The sequence below is a fragment of the Rosa rugosa genome, chromosome 2, assembly GCF_958449725.1.
Source record: "Rosa rugosa chromosome 2, drRosRugo1.1, whole genome shotgun sequence".
In the NCBI taxonomy this organism is placed as follows: domain Eukaryota; kingdom Viridiplantae; phylum Streptophyta; class Magnoliopsida; order Rosales; family Rosaceae; genus Rosa; species Rosa rugosa.
The window spans coordinates 12,008,259-12,027,490 of record NC_084821.1 but is presented as its reverse complement, the minus strand read 5'-3'; the positions used below and the strand labels follow the sequence as shown (position 1 = coordinate 12,027,490).

The following is a 19,232-nucleotide window of genomic DNA, read 5'->3' as shown; positions in this document are numbered from 1 at the left end:
TGTGCTCATCACACAACACCGAGATAGACGACAGACATGGTCCAAATCACACAATAGATTTCCACCGTTGTGTGATGCACTTTTTGTAGTAGTGAGACTTTATAATTGCATGCTTAGCACTGTCTTTGACAGAAGGGTAGCGATGGTGAGCCTCGGCGAAGATAGTGCAAAGATCTCACTCCAAAACCGCCATGAAAGCTATCGTGAATTATTAAATGAGAGATCAGAATTGTTCAGAATGTGAAGGAGAAAAACATTGAGATCGGGGTCGTCATTGTCATCGTCATCACTGTTGCACTTCGCATTGTCGTCAAACTCGATGGGCAACCGGGCCTTGGCGCTGGACTCCACGTCAGCGACTCAACGTGGTGGCAACCGGACTCGACGTCTGCAGAAGCCCGTTGGGGGAAGAGTTGGAACCACAAGATGCCATAGCTCTGTAGGTCTTCTTCCTCTCCTTCTGCTACGTCGTCGTTTCAAATGTCACAAGAGAAAAGACACTCTTTCAACTCATTCTCCATAGCCGCAAACAAGCAAGCACAATTTTTTCACAGCTACCAGACTATCTTAGTGGCATCACGGTAATTTTTAACAAGGACTTGTTTTAATTCGTAATTACACATGAAAGATCAGGGATTAGGCATGCCCCATTCCCCTTGGGCTTGGACTCTGTGTTCTAAACTTCAAATTTGTATGAAACTTACATAAGTTGTGTTTTCTGTTTTTCCAACTTTTCTCTGGTGCTACTATGCATTTTTCTAAAATAAAACAATGCAAAGTGTGTTAAAGTATTTTGTCCAAAAAAAAAAAATCATGTTGAATACCATTTGGTCTAGTGGCATAAGTCTCCAATTTGTAGGAGAGAGGTTGTGGGTCTGACTCACAGAAAACTAGTTGTTGTAATTCTCAATTGTTGACATAATAATAATAATAATTAAAAAAAGACTTGTGAAGTGTAAAACCTTAAACTCATTTCTTTCCTTTTTGAAACCTTTTTGAGAAACCCCTAATTCATTTGTCTTCTTTAGTTTCAGACATATACTTTGAGAAGCCAAATTCCTAATTAATGTAGGGCATGATGTTGGTGTTCCAGGTTTGGGGCTTTTTTTAAGCCCTTGAGTTAGCCCAAGCAGTGAGGGTACAAGGAGAATATTAGGCTATATAGATGGGAGTTCGATTCTTCTTCAATATAACAAATAAATACAAAAATATATAGTAACTTGGTTTTTCCCTATAGAAAACAAGGAAAAAAAGAAGAAGAAATGAACCCATTTGACTTCCTTTTTGGTTAATAGCGTGTTTTAATTTGTTCGCGTCCGATGCGTCGCGTCCATTACTAGTTTTAGGCATGATACAAGAATGCTCGAGTCCATTGCTTTGATTTTACTCTCCTACATCAAACGTACATATGGCGATTTATGTACAAGTTTTTAGATGCAGCTAGTTATAGTACTAATTATGAATAGTAAATTTACACTAAGGGCAACTCCAACAAGGGGGTTCCATACCAAAATTTGTAAAAATATAGGACTTTTCATCTCCAACAGGTATTTTTAGGGGGTCTCAAACCCAAAATTATAAGACTTGGTGCTATCCAAAGTCTCAAATATGAGACTTTTTTAGAACCAGGACTGGGGAGTGTAGCACCGGGGCCACACATTGGGCTAGGTCACCCCAACACCTAGATGGACGCGCCGGAAAGGAGATTGCATTGGACGCGCTGGGCTGGAGCATTGGATTCATGTGCACGCGCCTTGGTGCGCTGGGAGAGAAGATGTCATTGACTTTTCTGTAGCATTGGTGGGCCCTGTTTGATGTTCTCTTTGTTTTTTTATTTTATTTTTTTAACTTCAAAGGTAATAATTGATCTGACGGGTCAGATTTGAGAGATAAAAAATCGACGGCTCTTATTAAATGGATGGTTATTAATTCCATTTTGATCCAAAAAAAATTCAGAAAAATGAAGGGAAAAAAAAAACCCATTTCGAACAATAAAAATGTAAATTTTTATGTTATTTAATTAAATTAACATATTTTTAATATAATATTCATAAACAATTAAACATTATACTCATATTATTATATTTTAATCAAGAATAATGAAAATAGCACCTCATGGTTGGAGATAAGAATTGAGTTCTATATGAATAGTGCAATAAAGGGGTGCTAAAATGAGAATAGCACATTTCTCAAAAAAAAAAAAAAAAAAAAAAAAAAAAAGAGAATAGCACATGCATTAGCACCCCTAAATGAAACTTGATTGTTGGAGTTGCCCATTAGGTCATTGATTGGTACCTTGAGGTGTCCCTGTGCGAGCTATGGATCAGAAGACCAACTTATCATCGAGTGGGATTCTTCCAAGAAAATGACCATCTTGGTTTTTGGTGACAAACTCGTGGCTGTATCCATGTCCATTCTGGTAATTGGTGAAACCCCTCACGTTACATATGGAGGCAACCTTTGGCGGAGGTTTTGGCTCCGGCAGACTAGCTATCATTGAGTTCACTCCATCACATCCTATCACAACCTGCAAACTAATTGCCCCAGTCTAGTTCATAACAAAATCAAATATCATGTATTTCAATTCAAGCATAGTTGAACGTACGCGTACACCTGAACCCCAACCGATCGACCAGGCAGGAGGTTAGGGTTCACACGTACTATATGATATGCTTGGATCGTTAATTTGGACTTTTAATGATATTGTGTATTTGAACTATTAAGACTCTTGTCTTAAAGGGCTCTATCACATGCTTTTGGCTACAACTCTTAAGACAGCTATTTGAGGCTACAACTATGGGATGCATATATACGCTTTAGATATGGCCGGGTATGAGGTTAAAATGTTTAAAATGTGTGTGCATGCATAATGTACGTACACTGGGACTGATTCAAGCCATAAAAGCACAAGATCGATTCAGATTGAGGATCCAAAGTTCGATCAAAATAGAGATCTCAAGTTCTCAACCTCTGAAGTTAGCTTTGACAAATACCTTGGCTTTGATGACTTTCCCATCATGAAGGTAAAGGATGGGGTATTTGGTGTTTGCATCCTTTTCAACAGCGACTATCCGGCATCCAAAGTTTACCGCCCAGCATGGTAATTCATTGGTCAGGGTTTCCAACAGAACTCACACTTTTGTTTTAGGCATCAACCCTCTCTATCACTATATATCAGAAAATCAACTGATTAATTAACCATAATGGACTAGCTTGATCATTAAGGAAAAAAGAAAAGATCGAGCGCTAGCAGAAGGAAGACTGCAAACGGCATTACCCAATAGGAATTAATTCCAAATACATATTGGTAGGTGATCGATACTTCCCGGAATCTTATTAGACATGCATGGCAAACGTTAGCTATCTGACTGAGAAATAATTTAGCCAATATAAACATAAGTAATGAATCAGTTACTTGGGGGGTGTATTCAATTGAGAGTTTATAGGATTTTTTTGTACTTTAAAAGTCCATGGGTATTCAATCAGGATTTTAAAATCTTGATGTATTCAATTTAGATTTTAAAATGTCCGCCAAAATCCGGTGATATTCAAAACTCAGAAGATTCTCAAGGATTTCATTAAATGTTGGATTGTGGAGGATTTTAGGGGGCTAGGTATAAATACAAAATCCATTCAGAAATCTGCTCACCTCCCTAAAGATTTTGACATTCTCTCTCGCTCAGAAGATGAAGAGAGCTCACTAGAAGACGTGTAGAGACCTCTTTCAATTCTCTTCTCTGACCAACCAAGGTATTTTTCTCATCTTTTCTATTTTGACCTATTTGATGTTTGTTACTACATGATTTTGACGTTATCGGGTTTTGTTGTACTACATGGTTTCTATAATTAGGGTTTATGGGTCATCTTTTTTGCTCATCTATTGTCCTTGGTTTGGGTTTCATAAATTGATAACTTCGTGTTCAATACTTTTGCATAATCTTGATTCGTGGTTGGAGTTGTTTGAGCCCTAGAGGTGTTGATGGTTGCTGTTGATTCGTAACTTTTAATGATGGTTGAGGGCTTGTGAAGATTTCAGGCTAGAACAAAAGCTCTCTTCTTTCTTTGGTATTAATCTTCATAGCGTTGTACATTTTTTTATTCCCAAAGACTTGTTTTCTAATTTTCAAGCTCTCTTCTTTGGTAGATTGGTTCATGGTCTTCCATATATATATATATATCATCATTTGGGTAGTTTAGTTTTCATTTTTGGATTCTGATGGATTCCTTGTTTAGGAACTTGATGTTTGTTTAGGGTCTAATCTGATTTTGTATGCCACTGTATTAGATTTGATTATCTTTTTTTGCTTGATCTTCATGCTGTATCAGATAATGGACAATTGTCTACCTCTTCAATCCATAAATTGTGTTGCTTCCCAGTTTTCTGTGGCCTTTAATTGGTTTTTCACATCAAAACATGATGATTACATGATCTCATTACATGGATATGACCAATAGGAGTTGCATGTATCCAACTAGTAATAAGGCTACTTTGTGGTGACCTCTGTTATATATGACTTAAATTCTTGACACTATACTTGATGCTTAATGTGAAGAATTTACTATTGATCGATTGCAAAGTGCATGGGATGATGGTACAGCAACCTTCTAGGATAGATATGTTTTTTTTTTCCTTTTCTTTTTTAAGCTTCAAGCAATTTTAGAAAAGTAACTAGTGCCTAAAATGCTCATATTTCTGATTAATGGCCGGTCAATCTGATGTTGTCTTATCTACCTTGAAGAATATGTGTCTTACTGTTATAGTTCTCGGAATACAATCTCTAGGGATGAATTATACTCCGTCCTTTCTTTTCTTGCAGATCATGAAGACTTGCTCATTGGATTTACAAATGCATGCATTCTCTTGTATTTGAGTCTGTCTTGCATTCTGAAGTTTTTGTTGGGAATGCACTTATATGCATGTATTCTTGGTGGAGACATTTGATAGAAGCTACAAGTGTGTTTGATGATTTTAAGACTAAGGATCTGATTTGATGGAATGCAATACACTATCAGGTTATTCTCAAGATGGAAATCATGGTTATTTCTTGTAAAAGGTAGTCCTCGTTTCAGATATTATGCAAAAAAAAAAGACTACCTTTACAAAAAAATTGACCTTAGTAACCAAAGATGATAAACAAGGGCAGTATGCCATAATGGATTCTAGCAAAAGTGTTTTAGTTAGGTACTACTGTGAAACAACAGCTTAATTAAGTTATCGTTTCATGGGAATTAAGTTATATTTCATTACAGTTTTTGTAGTTTATTTGTTGATCAAAAGCTCTTTTTATGTAGTTAGGCTTGCATGCTAACCAAATTAATTTGTTTCAGGCAACGCCCGAGCAGACTTAGGTGACTAAGCAAGGACTTTATTGAGCAAAAGGTCAACTAGATTCACCAATTCAACAATTGTTTACCAATGATAGGAGGCAAGAAGAGTGAACCAGAAGATATGGTACTCCAAGGCTGCACTACCTTTCGGGAATTGGTGACTCAATTTCAGAGTACTACCTTGTGAATAATCAAAAGAGAAGACTGTCGCTAATATGGTGGCCTTTGCTTATGATCCTTATAATTATACCTATTTGCGCCAGCTCAACTGGTGGGACCTTTTCTGGATTGCATAACATAACCAAATAAGAGGCTTGTGAAATTTGGTGTAGGCGGAATCTGCAATTGTTGCCCTGATCCGGCCAATGCAACAATTGCCACTCAGTGTGGTGAGATACCCCTAGTTATTCAATGTCTATCAAGCGCTGTTAGAAACATCGTGATCTATGCAATTGGATCATTGTGACAAAGACGTTTCCAAAAATGAACTTTAAGACAAAATAGGTCTGTTAGATGAACTATCGAGGTGCATCATTTCTTTGTTATTGCCTTTATGTTTGCTTGTTCAGAAAATTTAGTTGATTTCTTGATTTGGCATAATAGCTGGCATCATCTCTCTATGCATGGTTTTGGTATATTTCACTATACATTGATGTCTTGATAGAGTTTAAGGGAGATGCGATGAATATATTGGCCTAGTATCTGCCATTACCATCTCTCTCAAACCTTTATTTTATCTCAACATCTATATCAACAGTACTTTTTTCCCACCAAATAAAAAAAATCATCTATTGTTTTTGTTTTGGTCAATTTTTTCTTTTAATTATTGTTATTACGACAATCTATGGACTTATAAAATCCAAAGAAATACTGATAAGTCAATCTAATAAAATTTGTTCAACTCTATATGGAATTAAAACAATCCATGGATTATTAAAAGTCAGCTAAAATCTTTTCAAATCTGAATTGAATACACCCTCCTAAATGAAAGTCATTCAACCTTGCTTACCCTAAGAGTACTGGAACTGATCGAAGTTTGTCTAAGCTTTGACCCAACACCTAGATGATCAAGATTCAAGAGCACGCAGCCGTTTGTTTGGATTCCAATCGCTGCTCTGGTTGCTCGCAGCGCATCAGATCTTTCAAGAACCGGATAATTAATATATTGACTTATTATGATTCATATGCCCTTCCTACACATATGAGTGGTTTATTATGCATGCATTTCCATCAAAACCCCAAACAAAATTAATAGATACTCAGAAGTCAGAAGGATGAAAAGCAGGAAAGAAACAGTAAATTAAGAAATATTTAAACAGCTTGCTATCTTTGAAGAGCAAGTGCAGATGTGGCTTGACATATGCCGCCACCAGCTATTACTATATCTTTATTGCATTCTGGATCTATTTCCATCTCTTTCTCTCTTATATGTTTTCTTGTTCCTCTTCTTCTTCTCTTAATATGCATGTGATTTCTTTCCCTTTTGGGAATTATACAGGATGCGAAAATGACGGACAAGTCAATTACGTCTCTCTCCATCATATGCCAAAATATTTAATTAAGCTGCTGTATGCATATATACTCGACTTGTCTAGATTAATTTCGCGTCAAAAATGATGAACAGTTGAGGTTTGTGTTAGGGGTATAACCCCAGTACAGCAAAACAAAGATGACATTGAAAGAGGATATAAGCAAAAACAGAAGGGAATTTTCATAGATAGTTGTTGATTGTTTACATCCTGATATATATATCTCATACTGCTCACACAGAAGGCAACACGTGTCAGCCATGAAACTGAGATAAGCAATTAAACTTAATGATACCTGATTAACCCTAACAACTAATTAACAGACATAACAGATAATTAAAAGAGTCATGTGCACAGCACATGCAACACCATCCAACTGAATACTCGGGCTATATATTATGGATCAGTTTCATAACATTCCATCCCTCCCAAACAAAGCTTGACTTCAAGCTTGAAAGTCAGGAAAGCGCTGTAGTAGTTCTTCGGCCTCCTCCCAGGTGGCTTCCTCCACTGATGACCCTAACCACTGAACAAGCCATTTAGTCACAGCTGCATTGTTTTTTTTAAACATCCTCTTTTCTAGTACCTTTGCCGGATACCATCTTGGATTATGAGGGTCAACATTAAGAGGGAGGTGTGCAGAAATCACAGAAGCATCACCAATTTTCTTTTTCAAAAGGGACACATGGAATACCGGATGTACCCTAGCAGAAGATGGGATCTTGACCTTATAGGCTACGGGTCCAACTTTCTTCTCAACTTGAAAAGGGCCATAGTATCTTGGTGCCAGCTTGTGTTCAAGTCTATTCTCCACGGAGTGCTGCCTATATGGTTGTAACTTCAAATATACCCAGTCTCCTACTTCAAAAGTCCTCTCCGTATGCCTTTTGTCATAAAACTGCTTCATCCGAGCTTGAGTAATATGTAAGTTGCGTTTGAGAATGGCTAACAACTCATCCCTTGATTGAAGCTGCTGATCTACTGCATCTACAGCCGTAGAGCCTGGAATGTAGGGAGCAACAGATGGTGGTTCATAACCATACAAAGCCTGAAATGGTGTCATGCCGATAGCAGAATGATGAGCTGAGTTGTACCACCATTCAGCCCAAGGGATAGCTTCAACCCAAGTATGAGGCTTTTCTCCCACGACACATCTAAGGTATTGTTCCAAAGTCCTATGAAGGTTCTCAGTTTGCCCATCGGTTTGAGGGTGATAAGCAGAACTCATATTGAGAGCAGTACCTTGAGTTTTTAAAAATGCGTTCCAAAAGTTGCTCAAGAAGATTGGATCTCTATCAGAAATAATTGATTCCGGCATGCCATGGAGCTTGAAGATGTTGCTGATGAATTGTTGCACAATCATAGAAGTTGTATAAGGATGAGCTAAAGGCATAAAATGACCATACTTTGTTAGTCTGTCTGGAATTACATTTGGCTGCAATAAACCTGGAGGATTTATTGTCTCATAGTGGTTTTGCTGACAAATATGGCAAGTAGCTACAAACCTCTTGACATCCTGATGCATTCCAGGCCATGAAAATGACCTTGTGATTCTCTTCAATGTTCTGTGTCAACCCGCATGACCTCCACTTAAGCCATTATGAAATTCAGTCATGATTTTATCCCTCAAACTATCTTGCTTTGAAACAAATATCTTGTTTCGGTATAGTAATTGAGAATTAAACACCGAGTATTGAGGATAAGTAGAAGGCTCTAGTTAGACTTGCTGCAAGATGACACTAGCTTCAGGGTCAACTAAATAAGCTGCTTGAATATCTTGTATGAAACCATGAACAGGTGAAGAGATTTCAGTTCTAGTGTTTAGAGTCCCATACTTTGTAACAACTTGAGTTTCAAGATTCTTCCATTCTGCCATTCTAGAAAGAGCATTAGGTGCCGAGTTATTCTTACCAGCCTTGTAAAGGATTGAATAGTTATAACCAGCTAGTTTAAGCAACCATTTTTGTTGAGTTGGTGTGATAATCTTCTGGTCCAAGAAATATTGAATGGTTCTATGATCGGTGTAAATGGTGAAGTGATTTCCGAGCAGGTATGGTCTCCAATGCTGTACAGCAAACACCACAGCAAGCATTTCTTTGTCATACACGGACAATGCAGCATGGTGAGGGGCTAATGCCTTGCTGAGAAATGCAATGGGGTGACCCTCTTGTGATAACACTGCTCCAATGCCGACCCCAGAGGCATCACATTCCACCACAAACTCCTTTGCAAAATTTGGAAGTGCCAACACCGGAGTGTTCATAAGAGCCTGCTTAAGAGTTTCAAAGGCTGTTTCCGATTCCGAAGTCCATTGAAATCCACCAATCTTTAACATATCAGTCAAGGGTTTAGTAATCAAACCAAAGTTCCTTACATATTTTCTATAGTAACCAGCTAACCCCAGAAACCCTCTCAAACCTTTAATAGTATTTGGCTTAGTCCAATTCCGAATGCATGCAATTTTAGCAGGGTCAACCGACACACCCTCTGCACTGATCACATGCCCTAAGTATTCAACGGATGGAACCCCAAAGCTACACTTGCTCTTTTTAACTTTTTGGGAATGGAGCTGCAACTTCAAAAAAACCTTTTCTAGATGGTCCAAATGATCTTCAAGTGATGAACTGTAGATCGAAATGTCATCAAAGAAGACCAAAGCGAACTTCCTCAAATATTCCCTCAACACATCATTCATCACTGACTGAAATGTAGATGGAGCATTTGTTAGACCAAACGGCATGACCAAGAATTCATAATGGCCATTATGTGTTCTGAAGGCAGTCTTATTTATATCAACAGTATCCATCCTAATCTGATGATAACCAGATCGTAAGTCAAGCTTTGTAAAAATTGTGGAACCATGCACCTCATCTAATAATTCATCAACCACAGGGATAGGATACTTATCTTTGACAGTGGCTGCATTCAAGGATCTGTAGTCCACACACATTCTCCATGTGCCATCTTTCTTCTTAACCAAAAGTATAAGAGAAGAGAAAGGGCTAACACTAGGTCTAATCACCCTATTAGCCAATAATTCTTGCACAATTTTTTCTATTTCAGCCTTTTGAAAATGAGGATACCGATAAGGTCTCACACTTACTGGTGGTGTATTAGGGAATAACTCAATCTTGTGATCTTGCTTCCTGCTTGGTGGCAGTGTTGTTGGCGTTGTGAACAGCTCCTCATACTTGTTGATTAAGGCTTGAATTTGTGCATTTGGTGTATCTAACTTTTCATTCGCCAAAACCGGTTGCACTTGGACTAGCATGGCCTCCTTCTTTTTTTTTAAGCAACTTGGTCATGGCTTTACAACCAATAACAGTCGTTGTGGCAGTAGTGTCCCCTTGCAATTGGTACTCAAAACCGTGCACACAAAATTTCATACGCATGGTGTCAAAATTCCACAGAATGTCACCGAGGGACCTCAACCAACTAGCTCCTAAAACTATTTCACAGCCAATTACAGGAAGTATGTAAAAATCATCTGAGAAACTGAATTGCTGGAGTTGAAGCTCAATCTTAGCTTCCCCACTAGTCTTCATTTTTGCACCACTAGCTAAAACAACATGTAAAGGAGAAAAGTTGTGTACCTGTACCTTGGTGCCTCTGAGAAGGTGTGGATGAATAAAATTATGAGTAGCACCTGAATCAATAAGCACATGAACTACTTTCTTGTTAAAATTTCCCTTTAGTTGCATAGTGGCTGGACTGGACTTGTTATCACTCATGACCTGCAATTTGATGAGTGGCTCCTCAAGGTCAGTGATTGGTGGAACCTCCTCCTCAACCAAATCTGTTGAACTCAAAATATCTCCTTCATCCTGTGTTATTTCCATCACCATTAGTTGTCCCTTTCTACAATTATGACCTGGCTTAAATGTCTCGTCACAAAAAAAACATTGATTTTTTGCTCTCCGTTCTTGATATTCAGCTTGAGATAACATTCTATTTCCAGTGTGAGGTATATTTCCACTTGATGGCTGAGCATTTCTGGCCATTGAAGAGCCTTGCAGTTTGGAGTTATTACTTGAAGGAGTGAACCTGTACGTGAGCAGAAGTGGAATGAGTGCCAAGGAGTGGCCTAGGTTGATTAGAACTTCTTGCATAGCTTCTGTGACTTTCATTCCTAGTTTCATAAAATCTAGCTAGTTCACATGCCTCATAGAGAGTTCTAGGTTTCTGTGCTTGTACATCAACCCTGATGTCTTCCTTCAATCCCCCAATGAAGCATGATAATAACACCTCAGGAGGAAACCCTGGGGCTCTTCGAGATAACTTTGTGAATTGTTCCTTGTAGTGCTCCACACTGCCCGTTTGAGACATCCTAGCCAATGCAGCTTGGTATTCCGACCTGTTATAGCTACTGAATTCTCTCATGAGTAGATCAGCTAGCCCTTGCCAGGTGTGGGGAAATTCATGCCGAAACATATACCATCTGTCGGAAGCCTTATCCATCAAATGCATGGTTGCTATTGATAGTTTTCTTTCTTCGGGAATATGATAAAACTCAAAATAATGTTATGCCTTGTTGAGCCACTCAACAGGATTTCCCCCACCGAAGATACTGAATTCCAGCCGCATTTGTTTCATTATAGGCAAAGTAGGGTCAATATAAGGCAAGGGACCAGACTGCTGGAACACAAATGGGATTGATGAGCTGTGAGAGTACGGACCAGTCATGTGTGGAAATGACGAATGTGGTGTGATAACTGGAAATTGGTTGCTTTGTGAAGAGATGTTGGTTGTAGTGGTAGTGGCATATGTAGGATATATAGTGTGATCCTGAGCCGAACTCTTAGCTTGGGTGAAATGTGGAACTGCAAATGGCAAGGTTGGTGTAACAGTGGTGGAAGGGAATGAATGCATAGTGACATTATAAGGGCCAGAGTAGGTCATGGTAAATGGATCAGGTTCCCACATTGGTTGGTTGAATCCAGAAGCTGGGGGTAGTGCAGGACCCTTACTAATGTGAAGGGCTCCATAAGTAGTTCCCAAGGGTTGTGATCCATAATTTGAAGGTTGGGACTGATGAGGTTGAGGGCTACCCCCAATTCCGAACTGCGGTTGAGCTCCACAATCCCCACCCCCCACTGACAGTAATAGACCCACCAACAGACACAGGTTTAGTGCTCATCACAGTCACGCCTGTAGTAGGAATATGTGTGCTAGAATGAACAATATGCCGAGCAATATGAGAAGCATGATGAACACCCACAGTATTAGTTGCAGAATCACTAAGAAAGCCTAACAACACATCATCAGTACCAAGTGTAAAGTTAGGGATCTGAGTCATACTACCCTCCAATCTGGCTAGGGTCGATGAAGTAGCCTCAGATATAGGTGGCAACATCTGTTGGAGGGCTGGAGAAGAAACAGATCCAAATCGCACAGAGCCATCCGGCAACGGAATGGCGGTGCTACCTTGCTTAGTGAGTTGAAGTTGCTTGATCTCTTCCATAATCACCGATTTGAAGCCGGCCAACGAAGTAGCCATCACATCTTGAAAGGAAGCTTGCAAGGACGCCTGCATCTCCTCAAGACGAGCCGTAGTCTCGTCACGGTGTACCTGTAGCTCGAACTCCAGGTGAGAGAGCTCATCGGAATTGTGTGGAGGAGACGATGGTTTCGTCCCTGCCCCCTTAAGCTTGACCATTACTGGCTCTAGATACCACTTGTTAGGGGTATAACCCCAGTACAGCAAAACAAAGATGAAATTGAAAGAGGAAATAAGCAAAAACAGATGGGAATTTTCATAGATAGATGTTGATCGTTTACATCCTGATATATATATATCTCATACTGCTCACACAGAAGGCAACACATGTCAGCCATGAAACTGAGATAAGCAATTAAACTTAATGATACCTGATTAACCCTAACAACTAATTAACAGACATAACAGATAACTAAAAGAGTCATGTGCACAGCACATGCAACACCATCCAACTGAATACTCGGGCTATTATGGATCAGTTTCATAACAGTTTGCGATGATATAATGATCCCTTGTGTTTACCGAATACATCAGTCTATTGTTAAAATGAGGTGAGGAATTAGGAGTGAAACTCTCAACATCCGCAGTATTAATTTTAAGACAGGGTTCTTAATTTGTCAACCATAGTGTCGTCCGTAACAATTAGTTGTGGGGAGGGAGGGGGTGTTGTGTAGGGTTTTACAGTTAGGTTCTGGCCGTTCTGATCAATCCTTTTCTACCTTTGTTGCTTTCTCTACTGTAAAATACCGATACTCTTAGCAGGCTGGTCGGGCAAGGTATTGATTTCTTAAAGTATCAAAATATAAATAATAACTTTCAGCTAATGAAATATACGTGGTTGTGATGCATTTGTCCCTCATATTCTTTAGAAGCAGTGTCCCTTATATGAGCAAGATTGTTGTTTTGATACCTTAAGGCCTTGTTTGGTTCGCGAAATTAATGGAAATGTTGGGAAAGGAAAGTTGATAATTTCCTGTGTTTGGCACATCTAAGGAAAGGAATAACTTTTTTGCATGAATCCCACATCCCATGGGATTCATTTTCCCTTATATTTTTCCTGCATTAATTGCATATTGATTACCTACTCTAAATATTATTTTAATAGTTGTTATTACCAAATTATCCAAGAAACTTTTGAATCTTGAATTGTTAATGTTTTGATGATACAGATATTATTGAAAAATTGATATTATCTACTTTCTTATTCATGCAGAAACCAAACATCAGAAAGGAAAGTAAAATACATTTTCTGATTATTTTCCCAGTGTTTCCAAACATTAGTAGGGAAACTAGTGAGAAATTTACTTTCTCATGCTCACGGGAACGACCAAGGAACAAATTTCTTGTCTGACAACCAAACGAGGCCTAAATGTCGGTTAACAATATCAATTTGGCACATCAACGTCCTGAGAACGATAGTCATTCACATTCCACATGATCTTTGTATTTACTAGAATATTAAAAAATCAAAACATACTCGTCGTCTGTTTTGAAATCAATTATCCTACTCTTCAGATTTAATATAATGGGTTCTGATTCTATTAAGAACAATCTATTTCTAACTCCGTTATTTTTATTCCATTACAGAATGTGTTAGATAATTTACTATATTCTTATTTAATTGAAGATGATAATTTATGTCGATGAGCCATAATATGATAATAACGGTTTCGGAGCCTCGGCCCATCGACATTTCCAGCCCAAGCCCATAGCGCCAAAATGACAACTCATGTGATGCGCGCCAAAGCACTGGCGCCATTTTGTTACAGTACTACTAGATCCGCCCCCCACTTTGAAAACCGGTCACGGCTGCGCGCGCCAAATGAAAATCCCATTCCCGCTAAAAGGCACCAAAATCCCTACACCCTTTTTCAATTTCCACTGAAATCTCCGTCTCCCTCTATATAGCCTCACACTCCCCCAAACCTTCCTCCTCCTCTTTCCTAAACAAGATATTGAAGATAAAACCTTCCCAGTTCCCACCACTCCATGCGCTCCTGACCTCCGATCGCTCCTCCTCCGACCACCGCCGCAGATCTCTGATCCATCCTCAGGTAACCAACCACCCCCCAGATCTGGCTACGCACCCAAACCCCCCGTTTCTCTGACGCTTTCGTTTCTTCTCAGGCAGGAGGTGTTCGGGGATCTGTACCCAATGGAATCCACGACTCCGAGTCCTTGTAAGATCACCCTCAAGCTCAGAAGAGACGACGAACAAGAACAAGAGCCGAAAACGAACGACGACAAACCCGCCCAGTCTCCTTCTTCTTCCTCCGTCTCGTCGCCGCCGTCTTCTCCTTCCTCCTCCGACGAGATTCTCCAGTCCCATCTCCAATCCTAGGAGCTCGTGCTCTACGATCCCGCCGTCGCCGCTAATGCCGGTGGTGACGCCAATCGCGCTGCTACAGTGAACCGGATTCCGAATCTGAACAAATCCATTTCTCCGGTCTCGGTTTCGAATAGTCAAGGTCCTACGGTTTTGCCTCTGATTCCCGTCACATCTTCGCTTCTTCTCAAAACCTCCCCCCCCCCCCCCCCCCCCATTTGCCGTCGCCCGATTCACAATGCCTTCCATCGCCGACCGCAGCGTCGAACTCGAATCCAACGCCGTCGGATCCGCCGGAGTTTCTACTCCTCCCAAACGGAGGCTGAGATCCAATTCGTCGCCGATGAAGCTGAGTCCGATGAAATGCAAGCGCGTCGGAATTTCTTCCGTCGTGAAATTACGCAGCGTTAAGGTCGAATCGGAGAGGAGCGTGGAGGAGGTAGTCGGATCTGGCAGTGATTTGACTCCTCAGAAGAGGAAATTGAGGTCCGATTCGTCGTCGCCGATGAAGCCGAGACCGGTCTCGTCGCCGATGAAGTGTAAATCGGCTCGCCGGAACCTCAATGCTTGCACCAGCACTCCTGCAAATGTGAGATTTGGATTGGATAGTAAGAATTGAATCCGAGAAACGATTGGGCAAATCAAGAGTGCTTAAGTGTGTTTGTTTTTGCAGGGAATTGAGAAGTATTTCAGTCAGAAAAAGCCTCAAGCCTTTTGCAAACCACCGGTTGTTGCTAAGCCGAATTGGAATCCCAGAGGCAAGCCTTGTTTAAACAAACTGGGATTAAATTTTGGGACAAAATGTGTTTGTTTTGTTTCTAAATTAGCAAATTGTGTTGAACTTGTAGATAAAGAGCAGATGAGGATAGTGAAGGAGGCACTGCACTTGTCAACGGTCCCCTCTACTGTTGCGTGCCGCGATGTGGAGCAGAAGAGGGTTCTGGAGTTCTGCAAGTCATGCATAGAGCAAGAGAAGCCTGGGAGTTTATATGTATGCGGGTGTCCTGGGACCGGAAAGTCCTTGTCCATGGAGAAAGTGAAACAGCTTTTGGTGAATTGGGCAGGAGAGGTGAGATTATTGCCTTCTAAAGTTTATGTGTTCACTTTGTATAGATGTCAGAACTTCAAAATATCTAGGCTATAATTGATTTATTTTCAAACCCTAAAATGTGTTATCATCAAGTGATTGTGTTGATCTCATTGCAATATCATACTTCACTTCTAGAGATGGCTTCATTGCTTCAAGTATGAAGTGTTTGACGCTGAATTGTTTTAACTACCAGGGTAGATTTCAGGAACCAGATGTGTTGGAATTGAACTGTACATCACTAACAAAAACTTCTGATATTTTCGCTAAGGTACTCAAATTTTGAAGCAAATACTATTGTTGATTAATGTATCAGATGTCCTTATCCAATTTTGCCTGGCAGATACTTGGTAAATACCAACCTCAAAAGAAAGCTAATGGCACTACCTCCCTGCAACTTCTTCAGAAATTATATTCTCAAAAGCCTCAGTCAGATGGGACTAAGATGATGTAAGCAAATTATCTGCAACCTATACTGTATTGCATTTCCAGATGAACTCATAATGCTTCTTTCCTCGTCTTAACAATTTTGATGTGACCAAGAGAGTGAATCTAAGCGGTTTCTATTTTATCAGGTTGATAATAGCTGATGAGTTGGATTACTTAATCACTAAAGACCGGGCAGTGCTCCATGACCTTTTCATGCTCACAACATACCCATTCTCAAGATGTATACTTTTAGGTACTAACTGTAGTTAATAACACAATCTATTTTAAAATGTATGCCACATTTGTATGTTAAGTGCTCATAATATATTCGCATTGCAGGAGTAGCAAATGCAATCGACTTAGCTGATCGTTTTGTTCCAAAACTTCAGTCATTAAATTGTGAGTTCATTACCTACTTTTGTATTTCCTAACGTTTCTGCATACAAGTTTAGAAATCTATAATCTTTTTGTAGTACTTACTGGTGCTTGTACTCATATGTTCTTCTAGGTAAGCCTATGGTTATAACTTTTCGGGCATACTCTAAGGATCAGATTCTCAAGATTCTCCAAGAGAGGCTTATGGTAAGTTTGTGCTCCTTTTGACTTTCTACTATACATGTAGAGTTCATTTACGTGTTCAACTCATTAATGTATGTAAATCTTGAAATAGTTTTCATCGGGAACCTTGATTAAGAATGTTTGTTTTTCCCCTTGGCAGGAGGATTTGGATAAGAGTGGATTTAATAATCCTGCTAAAGAAAAAATTAGTTTAATGTAATCAGAGTGTTGTTTTTGTCATACTTGTAATTATGAGTAGAAGCTAGTTATTATTGTAGCTAACTAGTCTTTCTTAGTAATAATTGTGTCTTTTATTCTGTTTCAACAGGCACTACCTTGCACTGTTTTTCAACCACATGCATTGGAACTTTGTGCCAGAGTAAGCTTACCATGATTTATAATATTTCAAAGAAGATTTTTTTTTTGGATTTTGAGGCCATTGCCCTTTTTATCAAAATCATCTTTATATGATGTAGTACTAATTGTATGAAATTGGCAGAAAGTTGCTGCTGCATCTGGAGATATGAGGAAAGCTCTCTGTATTTCCAGGTTAGTGAAAGCTCAGGCATTCAAAAGCATCTTACTGAACATCATTTATTTAACTTCTGGAACATCTTACAGAAGCATTAAAAGCAAAATATTGGAATATATAGCTTACCCTTAATACGAAAGTAGAAAAACGTAGAACAAGAATGGTTGATACAACTCCAGTATGAAGGCAATTTAGGATGGTTGTAACCTAGCTTTGATTAGTCCCTCAAAAATCCCGGTCCTCCAAGTTGAACTGGTCCACTTCTATCCCAGTTACTGAAAAGTGTATCAATAAGACTAGGGTAACATTTTTGATATCGATGACCAAACAAAAAACATACTGATATCTTTGAGCTCTCTGTTGGGCATGAGCCTAACCTAAACTTCTTTTTTCCAGGAGTGCAATTGAGATGCTGGAAGCAGAGTTGAGAGAATCTACTGACAAGTTAAATTCATCAACAGCAGAGAATCCATTCTCTGAACAACAGACAGCTCCAGCTCTTGCTCTGGTGAAAAAACAGGAGATTGATATTGTAAGTAGTTACTATTGACACCATGCTTATCCATTGTAGACTTTTATGTCATTTTCATCAAGAGGAGTTTTGGTCCCTTTTGTTAGATAGACTATTCTTTTTCTTTTCTATTTTCCTCTTTAATAACTTCCCATGAGTTTTATGATTAGTTTTCAAATTTCAGACCTATAATTGTTTCACTTTAACTCCACGGTATTATTAGTACTAAGAGACTCAAAGTGGCAGAAGTCTGATAATGCATACATCCAATTAAAGCTAGTTCATATTATATTTTTGCTTATGAGTTTTACCACTGGTTGCAGGTGAGAATTGATCACATGGCCATTGCTTTGTCAAAGACATTCAAGTCACCAGTAGTGGATACCATACAATGTCTTCCTCAACATCAACAGGTAACCCTCATGCAAGTATTGTATTCAGTTGTACTAGTGCATAGCAGGAGTATTTGAACTCCTCTTTATTAATTTCACTACTTTCAAGCCATCAATTGAACATATTGACAGGCTATAAATTTTTGGTCATTGCTTTAGCTCAGTCTGCAAGGTGCCGTTAAATTAATTGCTAGCTAATATTCCTTGGCTCTATGTCTCTAAGTTTAGTTGTGTAAATTTTAGTCCTTGTAGTTGTGTTTAACAAGTGTTGATATATTTCCTCATCTGCATGACCACAGATTATAATGTGCTCTGCTGCAAAGCATTTCCGTGGTGTGAAGAAAGATACAACTATAGGAGAGGTGTGTTTTCTGGCTAATATTTGACCATAAAGATAATGGAAGCATGTGCAAACTTTGTTACTGATCTCTTAAACTTGTTATCGTATGCAGTTAAACAAATCTTACGTAGACATCTGCAAAGCAACACTAATTCCCCCGGTTGGGAGTTTTGAATTTTCAAGTATGTGCAAAGTGCTAAATGACCAGGTAAGAAAATACATTTTGTTAATATAACTCCTCTTAATAGTACATACCAACTTGGAAAATGGGAAACTAGTCAGTTTCTGAAGCATCATCAATTTGCAGGGTCTCCTCAAACTCAGTGGCCAATCCAGAGATATAAAATCCAAGAGAGTGACATTGAATGTAGATGAAGGGGACATCACATTTGCATTGCAGGTGAGGACACATATCTCAGCCTCTGAGGTGGTCTGCATTTCATTTATGTTGTATTCTTGATTCTCAATGTTTGCTTCTTGACATTAACCTTTTTCTTTTTTCTTTTTTTGAACAGGGAATCCGGTTTTTTCGGACCTGTCTTGAGTAATTATGTTCAGCTTAGAGCTCAAAGCTCCCAATATTGACATCAAGCCTTTAGAAAAGATGACAGAAGAATAACAAAGAAAAATGTAGTATAGGTTATACACAGGAGATTAATCTTTGTGATTGCTTGTACTAGCTGTTGTAGTACCATTCTTTACA

At 39.1% G+C, this 19,232-nt stretch overlaps 1 protein-coding gene across 1 annotated transcript; it reads left to right on the top strand.

The window, feature by feature from the left end:
• The first annotated feature begins 14,893 nt into the window (after positions 1–14,893).
• On the top strand, positions 14,894–19,232 carry LOC133732029 (cell division control protein 6 homolog B-like). Its single transcript, XM_062159486.1, has 15 exons — positions 14,894–15,269; positions 15,354–15,749; positions 15,964–16,038; positions 16,111–16,217; positions 16,343–16,449; positions 16,536–16,595; positions 16,705–16,778; positions 17,083–17,133; positions 17,254–17,303; positions 17,683–17,818; positions 18,121–18,210; positions 18,489–18,551; positions 18,642–18,737; positions 18,837–18,929; positions 19,045–19,232. The coding sequence occupies exons 1-15, from the start codon at positions 14,919–14,921 to the stop codon at positions 19,075–19,077; spliced, it is 1,782 nt and encodes a 593-aa protein (XP_062015470.1). The 5' UTR covers positions 14,894–14,918; the 3' UTR covers positions 19,078–19,232.